The sequence below is a fragment of the Paralichthys olivaceus genome, chromosome 14 (genome assembly GCF_024713975.1).
Source record: "Paralichthys olivaceus isolate ysfri-2021 chromosome 14, ASM2471397v2, whole genome shotgun sequence".
Lineage (NCBI taxonomy): Eukaryota > Metazoa > Chordata > Actinopteri > Pleuronectiformes > Paralichthyidae > Paralichthys > Paralichthys olivaceus.
In genome coordinates, this window is record NC_091106.1 from 14,618,309 (window position 1) to 14,634,209 (window position 15,901).

The window sequence follows — 15,901 nt, forward strand, 5'->3', positions numbered from 1 at the left end:
CGATGTGAACAATGAGGAGAGCGAGGCTATGTGTGCTGCGGAGCATCAGGTATTACTGTCACAAAGAGCAGGACGAGCGCTTTCTTCAGGCAGTATAATATATAAGATCCAAGGATTTATTTTTCTTTCCTTACACTTTAATAGAAAACAAACCATAAAGGCGACTAACAAACAAAACTAGGAAACGCTGTGCAATAAATTAACAATGTACAGTACAAAGTGCTTCATTTTATGTACAATTAAATACATCAGGAGGGCAGCAAAAGCCAAGGCAATGTGAGAGCATAGTGTTTCCAAAAATGTAAAAAAAAAAATCTGAATCATTTCAAAGCCTGTTAGTGATACATGACATTTACCAGCTGCACAATTCTTGAGAGCACAACCTGACTGATTCTTACAAATTGGGGTTTTTTTCCGTCAATGTCCAAAACTCAGATCATCCATCACTCCAAAAATAATTATGCTTAATTGCTTAATTATTCACAGTAGATTGTTTTCTATATGTATGGAAATAAATAAATCAAGTTTTGGAGAACTTTGAAGCTAAGGATTTTTTTTCAAATGCTTGGTGACTGTTTAAAATGTTGAAAAAGTATAAAAAATATATCTTAAATACATGTTTTCCAAACATGGCTTCATGTGGCTTTGTGTGCATCCCACTGTTTTTAACTTTTAATACAAAACTGGCAATGAAGGTTGTAGAAAGAGAAACTTTTTTTTGTCCAAAACACACACTATCTGAACATGCACAGAGTCTGAAAGTGGTCGTGGTACAGCCGGTGATGAAGATGCTTAGTGCTTTTTCCTCAGTCTGAGGCTCTTCCGGCGGCTGCCTGCACTCTCGTTCCTTCCCCTCTGACCTCCCCTCTTCACGCAGAAGTACTTGGTGACTGTCTTTCGGCACTGCTCACACTTCACCGCGCAGCACCAGTGGAATTTGCAATTGCAGCTGGACACCATCTCAGACTTGCGCTCCTCCACGGCCAGGCCACACTCCCCGCAGAGCCTCTTGCAGCTCCGCTTCTCCCATTTGCTCAGGCTCTTGCCCTTCTTGAGGCACTCGCGGCCCTCTGTGCCGGGGAAGCCCAGGGTGCGGTTCTCCAGGCAGTAGTCGGGGGAGTCCTCCAAGTGGACCAGCTCCTTGCGGGAGATGGAGCTGAAGGTCTCGGCGATGGCCCCCCGGCTAGCTGCGCTGTTCCCGGCTCCACGGAGGAGGTCCACCTTCAGCGCCCTGTGGTATTTCTCTTTCAGGTAGTTCCCCACCTCCCTGAACTCTGGCAGCTGCAGCCAGCAGGTCTGAGTGGTGCAGCTTCCTGACACACCGTGGCACTTACACGTCTTCTGCATGGTCCCCTTAACAGCCTGAAGGGAACCAGAGAAATTGTTTGTTAAGGAATATTGTTTTTTGCTTCCAGGTTTATATGAAAATATAAAGAAGTTGGTTGTTTATGTCCATTGTGTCCTGATTAAAGTGTTGTTAGATTAAATGATAGTATTCTAGTTCTTCCAGTTAAGTAAAAAAGGATGAATACGCTGAAAGGAAGAAATGATAGTTTCATGGTCCATTGCTGAGTTTCTGTGTTTCCTGACTTTACTCGACACAAAAGAGCTGTCGTTTGAAAAGGTTTTCTTTTGGCGAGGAGGGGATGAACTTTCTGTTGAGGTGAGGCTGAATCAAAGTTTCACATCGAGCCCCATTGTCCCCCAGGAAGAAATAGGAGTATTTATTTAGCATGTTCATTATCAACATGTTTTCTAGTGTGAGAAGACCCAATGGAGAGTCCCATTGAGTGGAGAAATGAAAAAGGAGTTTTTCTCTCATTCTATCCCCATTTTTTTCTGTTACAATGATGCTCCAGGTGCCTTGGGGATCCTAGGGCCCAACGGGGGGGAGCAAAGGCACCGTAAACAAAGAGCACTTCAGCTGCACGCCTGTGGTCCCCTCAGACTCCCTCGGGGCCAAACAAAGACCAACATAAATGTGGGATCCTTATTGCAAGAATAAAAACTAAACACTTATTTTAAAAAGCAGCATAATACAGAATGCTGTGCAATGTCTGGCTCTGCAGGATCTCTAATTAAGCCTGCACCAGTGATCCTGAGATTCTTGAGTTGAGGTATTGTCATAAGGAGCATTCAGCACTGGTAAATAGGCCCTTCTGGTACACCGAACACACTGTTATTATTGGGGACGAGTGGCACCTCACTTATAGCGACGTGAAAGGGATGCTTGGGTGGCACCCTCAGTGTAATTCTAAGCAGGGAAAAAATTATTCAAAAGGTGCTTTACACAGAGGAATCAGTCGGAGGCCCCAGGAGAGATTCCCCCAAGAAATCTCCAACGAGGCACCGCTTAAATACTGTATGGTTCAAAATCAAGCCACTAAAATCTCATGGTCGTCCTTCAGCTTATACCAGGGGCTCATCTCTCACTGCCAAGTTGATGAAGGGAACATCTACCGTACCTTGCGCCCAGCCTCGTTGTTGTGGAGGTTCATGGCTGCCCGTGCATCCTGCCCCGTCTCAAGCGCATCTACGAACTGCTTGGAAATGGCTTCTCCAAAGCCAACATTGTCGCTGCAGCCGCCCCAGAGCCAACCATGACCACCTGGGAAGAAGTAAAAGAATACATTAATCTCTGTTCTTTCATTGATATTAAAAAATGTGGCACATGTGGACCTCTGTCTTACCACGTTGTCCGTTCCGGCTCTCGTCGCAGCCGCAGTTGTCAAAGTCTCCGAGGCTGCAGTTCCTGGTTAAAGTGTACATGACTCCAGCAGAGCTGATGGCGTGAACAAATGCAGTCTCCCGATTTGCTGCAAACAGAGAGACTCATTAACTATCACACAGATGTCAGTCATGAATTTCATCTATCATATTAAACTCTCTAAATATATACAACTGATGATTTTTAGGTGAACTTTTCATGTAGAAAATGGTTAAAAAAATCTTTTTAAACTTCTCTTCTGTGCTGAAATTAAGTAGATTCAATGACTCTTGGTCTTGTCAACATATTCTTTTAGAAGCTGCCAAGAGAGGCAATAATTCTGGTGTTGTTGTGCAGTGGATTAACGTGTTTGATTTGCCTCTGACCATTGCCACTGTAACTATTCTACAGGCTGATGAATGTTTTCACTGAGCAAACATCTCCATTCACAGAGGAAACAAAACCCTGCCCCCTGAGACGGGACACGCAGCCTGAAAGACGCAGAGGCTCACAAGATGTTTTGTCTTAGGCTTCTTTGGATATTCACCATCCAGAACTCTGTCTCTCTCTCTGAGCGTAGCTGCCATGTAGAGATGTCTGAAGGCTGGTGGATCTCAGGGGACTTACCGCTGCGCAGGCTGCTGTGCGTGGAGAGCTGCAGAGCTCTTTCGGGGCAGTTCCAGCGGTCCCATGCAAACTGATACTTGCACTCCTCTATGCCACTCTGAGCGCCCGCCGCCACACTGCTGGAGTAGATCAGGTACGCCTGCAGGGACAGAGACAAGTATTAAACCACCATTCTGAGACACATAGGTTCTGCACATCATGTGATAAAGATGACTGAGGACGAATGGGTGGTTCTGGTATGATTTAGTACAGAGATATGTGCACAGTAGAAAAAGAAAATGATCATCGTAACCCCTTGAGCAAAGATTTGCCTGATGCAAAAATGTGAGACAGATTCCACTTAGTGGAAGTCTCAATGTCATGGATGCAACAAACTATGAGAACATTCTTGGCTGTTGCAACTTCGTAGATGATATAAGTCACTTTTAACCTCTTTTATATTTATACTTTCATACTAGTGTCAAATGTGTTACTCTTCACCGTGAGATAAATCTTTGTCATATTACTTTTTTTGACTTGGACAGAAACACTCAAATGCTTAAATGTGTCTTGCCTCTTTCCTTTTCAAGAAATCAACAGCTGAGATATTGAGATCAAACTGACTTTCAGTGTCACTAAAACAATGTAAACAGATTGAAACTTGACATCTTTATACTTTTTTAATTGCAGAGATCTCTCTAACCCGCGGGCTCTGTCCTTGGCTTTCGCCTGCCGCTCTGCTGCTTGTCCAGACTGTGTGAACGATAATATAACTAATATGTCTCAAGTGGCCTTTGGGGAGATGGAGCACCACCTCTTTCACAGGGGTCTCACCCGCTAATGATGACCACCCACTACAGCGATGGCTGCCCTCGCCTCTTCACACATTCAGCCCGCACATGAGCTGCTGAATAAGGTCAAGTGTACGGAGGGGGGAAAGAAAATCACAAAGGGCCAAGAACATCACCAATATCATCAGAGCGATTGTTGCCTTTGAGCAGGTACCTGAGTTCGTCCATGCACTTGAGTTAAGGTATCACAAGGACAACGTCCCAAAAACATAACACAGACAGAAACCATGTTTCACCGCCTAGTCCCTCGGAAAAGGACAGGGTTAAAAAAAAAAGATCAAAAGAACGTTGGCTTACCTTGGGTCCAGTCATCAAGAAATTATTCACTGACCTGGAAAAGAAGACAGCTTATTCACTCAGAGAAGCTCAGTGCTGCACAAATTCCTCTGCTAACATCTCTCATTAGTCCGCTTTGTAACATGTTAAACCGTGACATCCGAACATAAGTCAGCAATATTTATAAATTCGTAAGAGAGGGAAAAACTGAGGAAATGTAGGAGCTGAAGCACACTGGGTAAAGAAATGAATGTGGTATCATTGCTTAATTAAATTAATTTATGATGTTGGCCGCTGTTTATCCCTTATATTTGGAAATAAAGCAGATTCAGATAAATCTTTATTATCGCTGTGCTCTGAGAACAATGGAAAACCATTCAGCAGCCATGTAGCATTGGATTGCATAAACAGATTGAATAATTTAACCAATCAGTAAATCAGCAAATAAATAAACGAGCAGACTAGCCTAACTGCAGTATGAATGTATATGTATAAAAATGTGGTTATGGTCCCATGAGTCCACGCTCGAGAGTCTCATTTTCTGATGTGGCATCAAATCGCCTGTTAAAATGTAAATCATCTAGTCTTTAGATTTAAGTCTTGAAAGAAGGTTGATAAATAGACTTTGGTGGAACCCGTTTGCAAGGTAGAAACCAGTCAAAATTAGTTTTAATAACATGTAAAGCCTAAATGTTGTTCTAACTAATGGTACAACTGATTGATAGAATATTAATGAATGAATTAAACACAATTAGAAAAGCTTGTTACACTTATAAACCATCTATGAGGGTTTATAAAAATACTACTGGTATAATCAATGAAGCAATCCAGGTAATATTAGGAAGAAAAACTAACGAAGAGTTGTGCTGATTTAAAGAGAAAGAGTATAAAATCTATAAATCCAATTTACCAGCAGCAGCAGGACCTCATGTGAGCCAGGAGAATGAAGATGTAGTAGAAAACCTCCAGATGCATGAACATCCTGCCAGGTGAGGTGCAGACGCTCCGACGATGGAGAGGAAACTGAGCTCCCTGCACATCAGACTTCAGTAGTGGGCCTGCAGGAGTCGAGGAGGGGGCTGTGAAATGGAGCCACTCTCGTCCCAACGAGAGATTATCTGCTTAATTAAAGATTTTCCCTCTTCTCAGCCTCCGGGCCAATCAGAGGTATTTGCACCGGGGAGAGAGTGAAGTGATCAAAAGGGCACCCTGGGCCTTCAGGGCCGGACAACCGCGGCTGCCCTGCCTCCATTCAGCTGCGGAGGAAGATCAGTTTAATCCCGCAGAGGAAAGTGTAACACTGATCCCCCGAGTTTCTGCTGCTCCGAGGAGAGAGATCGAGTTTATCGAAGTTATCTAACGCAGATGCGGATTAGTGGAGGAGGAGGACACTCTGTGATAGGACCAGAAAAATGTGTGTTTGTTTTAGAGGAAGTAATTCATGGATGTAACAAAAGTGTGATTGGATCAGTTCATCGTCCTGAAACATGGGGACTGTCACTCACTCAGACGCGTGACGCCACTAAACCAAAAGTGTAGAGTGGCATCAAATTATTTGCGTTAAATTTGCAAAACAAGCGATTTACACATAAAAACTAAAAGATTTCAACAAAGAGATGAACTGCACGTTCAGAAATACCGAGTCTAGATCTACGCAACTACTGGATGATGATGCAATGATCGTGTTTTAATTATCAACTTTTGAATTATAAAAGAAAATAACACTATTACTATTATTATATTATAGTATATAGTATAGTATTCATGATTATTAGTGTTAATCAACTATACAGTACAAATATTACTACATTTCTATCTCATGCAGTGTAATGATTATCACAATAAGGACTCAATAATCAATATAACAGCTATAACCCTTAGAGGTGCATGGTTTTTATTGTTGTTATTATTTGTTTCGTCTCATCAAGACGAATTCGAGTTTCATTTGTGCAATTCTGCAATTTTCTCAATTTTTAACAACAACATCTAAAATACCTTCAAATGCTTTAAATTCTTTAGTTGCTGGTGCCTGCAGAATTTAAAAGGTCAGAACCCCCCGTCAGAAAACAAAAAGGAGGATTGGGACTCCGCCATTGATCAGGTATGATAGGCTACATTTGCATCACTAATCCAGATGGTCCCTATACAGCTGACAGTGAGATGAAGGGTTGTTTCCCACTAACCCCATCTGACCCACAGGTCCCTTTCCCCCTTTAGGAAACGTCTTGTGTGCAAATTAGGATTAGAGCAAAAGTGATTTGGAAGAGGGGGAGGAGGAGGAGGAGGAGGAGGAGGGGGTGACGGTGGTTCTGAGGGATGTTTTTGGATTAAGATTTAAAGAGGAATGACAAGTAAAATGAGACAAACGTGGGGGAGTCCACCCTGTTGTTTTTAGCTTTAGGAGATAACCTCAACAAAAGTGCACAGTCACTGAGAAGTACCTACCAGCAAACTTGTTTTATATCTGAGCTGCACAGGCTGTGTGTTGTTTGTGCATTTCTAACTTTGGCCCAAATTGAATCACCTGAACAGGAATGTGACCCTGGACATGAGGGGAATTTAAAAAAGATATAAAATGGGACAAAGTGAACAGCAGCAGCAGCATAATACATTTTCACAAGTCAGTGTTGCACAAGCAAGTGAGTAACCACAGAGGAGCATCCGAGCTCCAGCTGACAGTGTGGTCACACTGAGGTGTTACATGAAGAGGATAGTGGCCTGACAGGCTGCAGCCAATAGACACACAGCTGATGTCACTGACAGGGTCAACAGGGATCAACGCTGGTAAAGTATTTGGGCTCAGACTCACTGTGGTGCCTGTGCTCTGCAGACTGTTTTCTGCCAAAAAAACAAAACACATGTATTGTTCTCCTTCAAAACAAAGGAGGATGCACTGCAAAGCCTGGGTGGATTTACAATGAAGGGATCCTCCAGCAGAGGGAGCAAGTGCACAGATGTTTCAAATGATTGATCACAAACACTGAAAGCTCTGCAGGAGCTTCTCTCGCCTTGCCTCTCCCTCTCTGAACACACCAGGCTCACACAGTAGGAGCTGCCATGAAGAAATTTAGATCTCAGCCTGTTGGACTATACAGTGCTGCTCCCATCATGCAGACGCAGAGTGATGAAGAGCCTGTTTGCAGAGTTGAACACACAAATACTGTGCTGTATCTACAAAAATCTGTTTTCTAGGAATCCTTGAGGAATGTCCGAAACAATATCTGAAGACATTTTAAATATGTACACTATGCAGGTGTCACAGGTGTAGTGGTCACGGTCCTATTCAGATGTAGGTGAGACAAGTGAGCGATGAAGCATGAACTGCACAGGTACAGTAGATCCCAATCATGCAGATAGAGCCGCTGTGGCTCCTTCGTCAGCAAGACGAAGATAAAACCGTCAGAGACTCTTAACTCCTGTCTGATCAAGTCTTGGCTGATCACTATGTTGTAGAGACAGACATTTACCATCACTTAGAGCACTGTGATGAATTATGGGAACATTTTTACACACAATTATAAGCTTGTGTGCTTTTTCACTTGTGAAACTTGTTTTTACGTTTAATTGTGCTGTGATCACTTTATTTCTGAAAATAACTTAGTTGAAAACATAACTTTTTATATGATGTCAGCAATTGTATATATATTTGATTTATGATCAAGTTTCGATGGTGACTTACGTTTTATTCTTTATGCCATACATGTTTCTAAAGTGCATTGTTGAAAAGTTCTTTGTTGTATAGTTACTATAATACTTCAATAGTCCATCATATATATGCAGCATCCCACATAAATAATGTAACAGAAATGGTATGATCATATTTTTTTATTCAGTATACGAATAAGGAATATTACAGAATTCCAACAAAACCTGCAAAACATACTGTACGCAAGTAGAAAATTTGGTTTATTCATTGTACACATACTTCGGGCAAAAACATTCTTTGAAAAAACTGTGCCGTTTTAAGGCATTTAAAGTTCAAGAAGTTAACACTGTAAAAAAAAAAAATCTTCGCTCTGTAAAAGAGGAGGTGTGACGAATATTACAACAGTATCTTTAATGATATTCATGACAAGTTTGGTTCTTGTTTTAGAGCAAAGTATTTGACACAGAAAAATTCAATCATAGTTCAATAGCATTGTTTTGTTGAACGGTCCCCTCTTGTTTCATTATAAATATGGGCCAACAGGTTTTTCAAGTTTTCCTTATAAACAGATACCACACAGCCGGGATTGGACAGAAAATTGAAGCTCTAATTATTTTGTAACTCCCACTTTTAGTGGGGTTTTTTAAACAGATAAGCAACCCTCATAAGGCATTTGGTCAAGAGTCCTGGCATGTTTCAGTAATATCACAGAGCACAAAAGGTAAATGCACCTCTTACACCTGCCTCATTGGCCTCTGAGGGAGAGTGAATCAAACAACTGAGTGTATATAAACTCTCTCTCTTCAGATTAAGAGTGAGAAGTCAGGCTTTGTGTTTCAGTTCAGAGGCATCTGAAATCAGGAGGATTAATGATGAAGTGTGAGGCAGCTCAACGTATACGCGATGTTACGCCAGAGCGCTCCTCATCAGTCCTCATCAGGAGACCCTCGGACAGTTTGGAGACAGTGGGTGTGAACGCATCCCTATTCTCAGCCAGGGTCACTCTTCTATGATAAACTGGCTCTTGAAATATTGGCCTTGAACACAGCAGCTTCAGTTTAGTAAGACTACGAGCTTACAAAAAAAAAAAAAATAGACAAATACCAAGATTAAGGTCCACTCCCTTTGGAATGAAACAAAGCACTGACAGAAGTTCAGAGTGAAAGGCCCTCAGTCTGGCTCGTAGAAACACCACACCGTTAAAGTTTTCATAAAGCTCTCAAAAAGTGCCAAAGACTGTTAATAAATAGCACATTAATAAATAAGAGATACAGTAAATTATTCTGTAATATTGGTTTTTAAACAGAGCTCACACTGATCTGTTTGGCTGTCTGGCCTACCACTGCCAAAAAGAAGACTTAAATCCTTACTTCACCTCCTTCATTTTCTTTGTGCCTGTTTTGATATTATGGTGAAAAAAAGCTGTGCTTGCACGTGCCACCAAAGGGGCTGGCTGTGGCTAATAGTCAGTGAGGACACTTCAAAACTTATAAGAGACCCACACAATTTTAGGAAAAAGGTCTATAGCTCTTTGAAGCCAGTATTAATCTCAGGAAGAGGTTTAACTTATAATCAGAAGCATGGCAATCACCACCCAACCACTGAAATGCTGCTATACCTGTTGCTACGTTCTGTCTCGGTTCGACATGTCGGTATCGGTTGCAATCGAGTTCGCAGGCGAATGTGACTCAGCCACTTTTGTGGCTGCCGTCACCCGTCCGCTGAATGCGAGCGGTGATAACCTCATTTGACACCCTCTTGCAGTCTTTGGCGAAACCCAGGAAGCACATGAGGTCTATGAAGGCAGTGGTGAGATTGAGCTTGCAGCCGAACTCGCTGGTGGAGTAGTCAAAGGGGAATGTGTGATGGTAGTTGTGGAAGCCTTCCCCTGTAAAACAAAAAACCAAAACACTTATGTGTTGTGCTAAATGTCAACAGGTTTGCAGGCATGATATTTCATACACTGTATGGTGAAGACAATTATTATGATATGTTGAATTTAGACACATGAAATGTTTGTGGTGGAGACAGACTTATTTTTGGATGTGAAAACCTCACAGGCTGACTGTCACATGAAGTCATTTTCAAACCATCGTAATCAGATCTGCTGAATTAATGTCTGTAATCATTATCACGCTGCTTGGGTGCAGCCTTGTCCCCCACATTACGATGACATTCTGACTATGTTCATACGAAAAATATGTTTTTATTCTTAATTTAATTGGTTTGTACTTTATTTACAGTTCTTAATTACTAGGTTTATAGTTGAACTGCAAATTATAAGGCTACAATTACATTTCTTAATTATAAGAGACCGAAAACAACATCTTAAGAATCATCGCCATTTTTCACACCCTAACATCAGTACCAGCCCCAAAAGTCCACATTGATCAGACTCTAATCATTAGTTAACTTGTGACATTTATGCCATTGGCCACTGTCATCACAGTGTCACCAGTCACCACAAAAAGAGAGTTTTAACTCTTCGGACACAAATGTACTGAAAATGACATCAACATCCACGTCTACAAGTGACTTATTATTATTAATATACAGCATCTCAGTAAAAACAAAGAACAAACAAATGACACAAACATGTCTCTAGACAAATACAGATAAAACAGTGGGATAAGTAGCTCATTGATATGCTGTTTCCTTACCCATGGCGCTGAAAGCAACAAGCGGGTTTTCCCTCGGGTTGATGGTGTTGTCATAAGGCCTGTTGCCCCATATATGTGCAGCGCTGTTGACCAGCCAGGTGGCGTTGAGCACAACGGTGTATCTCAGAAGCCCGGGGACGAAGTATGCCACAACCAAGGATTCCCCCCAGAAATACCAGGGCACCAAGGTGGGCATGAGGAAGCACAGGAGCAGCACAGAGAGCTTGTAGTGACTGTAAAAAAGAGCACAACCATCCATCCTCACTTCTCATACATTTTTAAATCAAACTAACATTTATTCATTTTTGTCTAATGGCAAAAGAAACCAGAAAAACACCAGGACCTCATTTGTGTGATTTCAACAATTTGACCCTTTAAGCAACAGCAAAATCTGTAAGCTCGTCACAATTTTAATCTGTTGCTATGAGTGTGATTATAAACATGTTAACATTAGTTCAGTGTACGTTGACAGGCCTTGGATTGGGTTGCTCATGTCAATGGAAATCCCCCTTGCCTTAGAGCAAGGATGAAAAACTGGGACTGCTTCCAGAGACGAGTAGAAAGGTTGACAAATGACCAGCGAGTGGACGCTGCGTGAGCACGCTGTGATTCACTCCCTCAAAATGTCCCTTATCGCTGGATCTGTCACTACGAGGGATCTTTGGCCCTTATAAGCCACATGACTACATCCTGTCGGAGCCTGAGGGGAAGTGACTTCCTGTCAGATAATTACAAACCACGCAAATGTACATGCAACTATTCAGCAATAATGATATATTCAATATCAACATTCACTGCTAATTGAGGAATTTGATATTCATATATCACTTTAGGAGAGAAGATGTGAATGTCCAGGTAAAGTCTGGAAAATGTCAGGAAATTGTAGTCTGGACATTTTTCTGGCTGTGAAGTTTCTGACATTTCCCTGCTGTATTCTCTCATGGGCTCACTCTGACATTTATGAGTTGGTTGGTAAAAGGTCCAGAGCAACTGATTCAGACATTTGCATTCTCACATAGAGCTCCTCTAAATTATGTCAGCGAAATATCTGGACTAAGTTCATTTCTGAAAACAGCTATGCAGGCAATGACATCCTAATTGTCAATCACGATGTTTTGTTCTAAATGGTTTTAGTTCTATAACTGCAATGATATTTTAACACAGAGATCATGGAGAATTTTTCTATACCCTGAAGAAAGATGTGACGTAGGTAGTATGATTGTTTGCTATGTTTTCTTTCCTCTGGATAAACATACTTTGCCTATGGAAAACAGCTGCAAGCACGAATGTGATACGACAGTGAAGTACCAGAACCTGTGTATCCAGTAAATCTAAATAAATATATAATGTCTGTGGGGCATGTTTGCTCACCGTCTCTGGAACATAACCACTTCATCTGCCTTCAGGTCCAACAGCTCCAGCTTCCGTCCCTTTTCAATAACGTCGGGATGCTTGCGAACCAGCAGCCATCCGATGTGGGAGAAGAAGAACCCCCGCAGGGCGTTGTGGGGGTCCGCATCTGTCTCTGAGTACTTGTGGTGGACGCGGTGGTCCCTCGCCCACTCGTATATGTCATTCTGCTCACATGGACAGACACAGGCAGAGATATAGAGAGGATTATATGAGGCGCCCCTGGTATGCACCATCAGATTAGGGTCAGGAATCATCCGGTAACAAAACAATAAATGTTTATGGCTCAGATGACATCACTTTATTGACATTGATCAATCAATCAATGGCACTGGCATCTTTGATAGCAAGTATGGTGCAAGAAGACATATATTCTATTCGTTGTCTATATGTTTAGACTGCATGTACATCATTCTGCACAGAGGAGGTGGTGGATTATTTGTCTTTTCAACTTTACCTGAAAGGACATTGAGTTGGCGAGGGCGAGGAAGACTCGCAGGGGAAATGAAGCCTTGTAGGATTTGTGGCTCCATAATCTGTGTGCGCCGGCAGTCACACCGAGGGCACTGATGAGGTAGCACACTACCGCTGAAAGGAAGAGAGAGTTGGAAAATGTTAAGCAGGAAGTGCTGAGATCACTTTTACACCCCCTGAGGGGCAGAGTCACTGGGACACCAAGTTCTTTCCATTACTACCCAGGAGGACTCTGAGAAAAGTCACATGTGTGCGGAGATGGGACGGTGGGAGCGTGGAGGTCTGCCCTCGATTTTGTTTTGCTGCCCTAAAAAAGAAACGCTGAATGTGTCGCCTATGTGAGGCCCAGACAAGACGACACAGGATTTGAGAAGCGGGGGCTTCTGGGCTGGCAGAGAGCATTCTGTTGTGGTGCCATGCATGCAGCCTCACAATGGGATGTCTATGGGAAGGCTGATTGTGCTTTGTCTTCCCCTGGTGAAATAATATGCAGCTCAGCATTGCAATGAGAGGGGAAAAATTATGCAGCGACACAGTGGACACAAAGTTGGGACTGTTCAGAAATCTGAGTCATGCCTTTACATAGTTTAAACATATTACAAAACACAAATTATTTAGCAAACAATGAAATCCACATACTTCTGACTGCCCAACAAGTAGTTTACAAGCAGCCAAATGCCTGGGCTCTTAACAAACTAAGGGGATGACATAGATTCGCAGGTTTACACAAGCGTGGACGTGTGTAATGAAAATCACAAGGCCAAGGGTGGCTCATTCTCCATTATTCCCAGTGGCATGACCCCTCGTGCGGTGTGTACTGTATTAGCAGTGATCACACAACATCAGCACATTCTGTTCTCTGCCTGTGGCCTGTAGGCACCAGAGGAAAAACCCATCTGCACAACCTGAAACACCGTGTGCGACACAATACTCACTCCAGGCGAGAGTTGGAGCCGAGGCGGAGGGAAGGACGTAGAGTCCGTACAGGGCGCCGGTGTGCAGGAGCGACATGAGGATGATGTTTCTCCACACCAGCATCCTCGGAGGTTTGGGTCCCGCTTTTTCCGTGTAGGTGTCGTCGAAAACATCATCTGCCGTCGTCGTCGGTGCTTCTGCCGCGGCGTCGCCGTTCTGTTGCTTGTCGCCGCCGCGATGCTGCTGGCGGTCCCTGGTTTCCGTCTCGGTCATTTTTAGGGGGCTGAGGTGAGGATTGCGTGAGCGGAGAGCGCAGAGGTGGGGAGAGAAGACGTGGAGAAGTTGGTGAGATTAATGCGCACAGCAGGATGCAGGAACAGAGTGCAAGGGGGAGAGACAGAGGGAGAGAGCGAGCGAGAGAGAGAGAGAGAGAGAGAGGAGGGGGAGGTACGGCGGCTGGCTGAGTACATGCGGCGCTTCGCAGTTCCGCTTTGCAGCTGCAGCGCCCTGAGCCAAGTACAAGCTGAATACACGAGTTATTATTCCATGATGACATAAACTATTTATTATCTCAGCCAAGGACAGCCGCCCCCCCGCAACCAGAAAGTATGCAAGAGTCCCACTCATGTTGAGTTTGTCAATAACACAAGAGAAACATCTTAAATATGTTATACTTGCGTACAAATACTTTCACTATGTCAACATTATAATAATCATATTTCAGGATCGTTAAAATAGAACCACGCCCTTGTATTCCATAATTCCCCTTGGAAAACTGTGACTCATTGTTTTACATTTCTCCTCAGTTATGTAAGAGAATGCCACATGAGAATTATGTTAGAGACATTTCAGACATTTGCTCCATGAACACGATCATTTTGAAGGCTGAATCTAGAAACGTACCCCTACCAGGTAGAAAATATTCCAGGGACCCCCTCATGTTCAGTATGTCCCTTGGTATAATCTGAAATAGCCTTTTTTTTTACATTTCTACTTTAAGAGAACAACACAAGAGACGTAACATAAAGATTTTAGACATGTATTAAAAATGTGTTCACCATGTCAACATATGACAACCATATATATATATATATATATATATATATATACAACCATATATCATGGTCATTTATAATGGCTGAATCTGGACACTTTTCATCCCTTAAGAGAAAGAAAATATTCAGGGGACCATGTCCTGTTCAGTATGTCCTTTGGAATAATTTGGCAGCAGATAGATAGCTTTTTTTTTTAAAACATTTCTACTTAGTTATGTAAGAAAAAAAATGAATCACTGGCTTCTTATTGGCTCATACCAGTGATGATTATGTAAGGTTGGGCAATATGGTCAAATATGATATCAGGATTTTAAAAATTGCATATCAGTTGATATTAATAATTATCATGATAAATGTCACATTATTGTAAGTTCGAAGAAACACATCTGAGGTAGAGCACCACATGTGCCAGATCTCAGTGGTCAAGGTTGGATTACAACATGCCCAGGGGCCAAAGACCCTCAGTGGCCCCCAAAGCTCCAACATTTGTTAGAAACATTAATACCTCACATTTGTTAGACAATATATTCAAATAGATTTTACTGTCCTACAAGTATTCACATGAAAAGCTGCATTTGGTGGGTTGTTGGCATTTTATGTTATTAAATAATTTGTTAAACTATTAATCAATAACTTTAAAAGATTATTGCTAAGTATTTTCTATCCTGACTAACAGAGCAATATGGATAACTGGTTGGTTTCTGCCTGAGGGGAATAATGAAACAGCCATGTAGGCTATACTATGGGGGTCAATACGGAATCCCCTAAAAAATGTTTGCCCCAGGGCCCCCTGTGAGGTTGATCCGGCCATGAGTGCATCCCCATGTATCGTGCCAAACAGTGATGCTTGCACATGTACCACACAGCAGCTGCACACTTACTCACAGCAGAAAGTAATGACTCATCATAGAGTGGTGTGAAGTGCTCCAACATCAGTGACACAAACACATTTTTACAAATCCAAGTTTAAATCGACATATAAAGTCTCTCTAAAAATATAAAATATGGCTGAGTCTATACTCACTGTGCTGTTTCCTTACAAGAGAAGACACCAGAACCGCAGGTGATCCAGGCAACACGGGCGATGTAGATAAAGATGAAAAATAAAGATGTGTCGAGTTGCTCCCAGGATCTGAGATCATATTATTACCTATCCCGGGGGCCTGTTTTAAAGCAGTTGCTCGATGGGGAAATTGATGTCACAGGCTCTGAAATGCCATTGGCTGTTGCTTAACTGAGGTTTACCGCCCTCAGTTTTTATCATCAGTCTTATCATAGGAGGGATTCTGTTACCCAATCTT

General features: G+C 42.4%; 2 protein-coding genes across 3 annotated transcripts; both read right to left on the minus strand.

The window, feature by feature from the left end:
* Nucleotides 1-93: 93 nt before the first annotated feature.
* On the minus strand, nt 94-6,090 carry wnt8b (wingless-type MMTV integration site family, member 8b). Its single transcript, XM_020089978.2, has 6 exons — nt 5,351-6,090; nt 4,462-4,495; nt 3,335-3,473; nt 2,691-2,816; nt 2,466-2,608; nt 94-1,362 (listed from the first exon to the last, which is right to left on the minus strand). Exons 1-6 carry the CDS (start codon nt 5,419-5,421, stop codon nt 793-795), a joined length of 1,083 nt encoding a protein of 360 aa, XP_019945537.2. The 5' UTR covers nt 5,422-6,090; the 3' UTR covers nt 94-792.
* A 2,160-nt stretch (nt 6,091-8,250) lies between these two features.
* On the minus strand, nt 8,251-15,876 carry scdb (stearoyl-CoA desaturase b). 2 transcript variants are annotated; one of them, XM_020096156.2, is made up of 6 exons: nt 15,625-15,876; nt 13,566-13,828; nt 12,614-12,744; nt 12,118-12,323; nt 10,747-10,979; nt 8,251-9,974 (listed from the first exon to the last, which is right to left on the minus strand). In XM_020096156.2, exons 2-6 carry the CDS (start codon nt 13,816-13,818, stop codon nt 9,775-9,777), a joined length of 1,023 nt encoding a protein of 340 aa, XP_019951715.2. In that variant the 5' UTR covers nt 13,819-13,828; nt 15,625-15,876; the 3' UTR covers nt 8,251-9,774. The 2 variants fall into 2 exon arrangements, with proteins under 2 accessions (XP_019951715.2, XP_019951704.2); XM_020096145.2 differs by lacking the exon at nt 15,625-15,876 and having other exon boundaries at nt 13,566-14,051.
* Between the last annotated feature and the right edge of the window lie 25 nt (nt 15,877-15,901).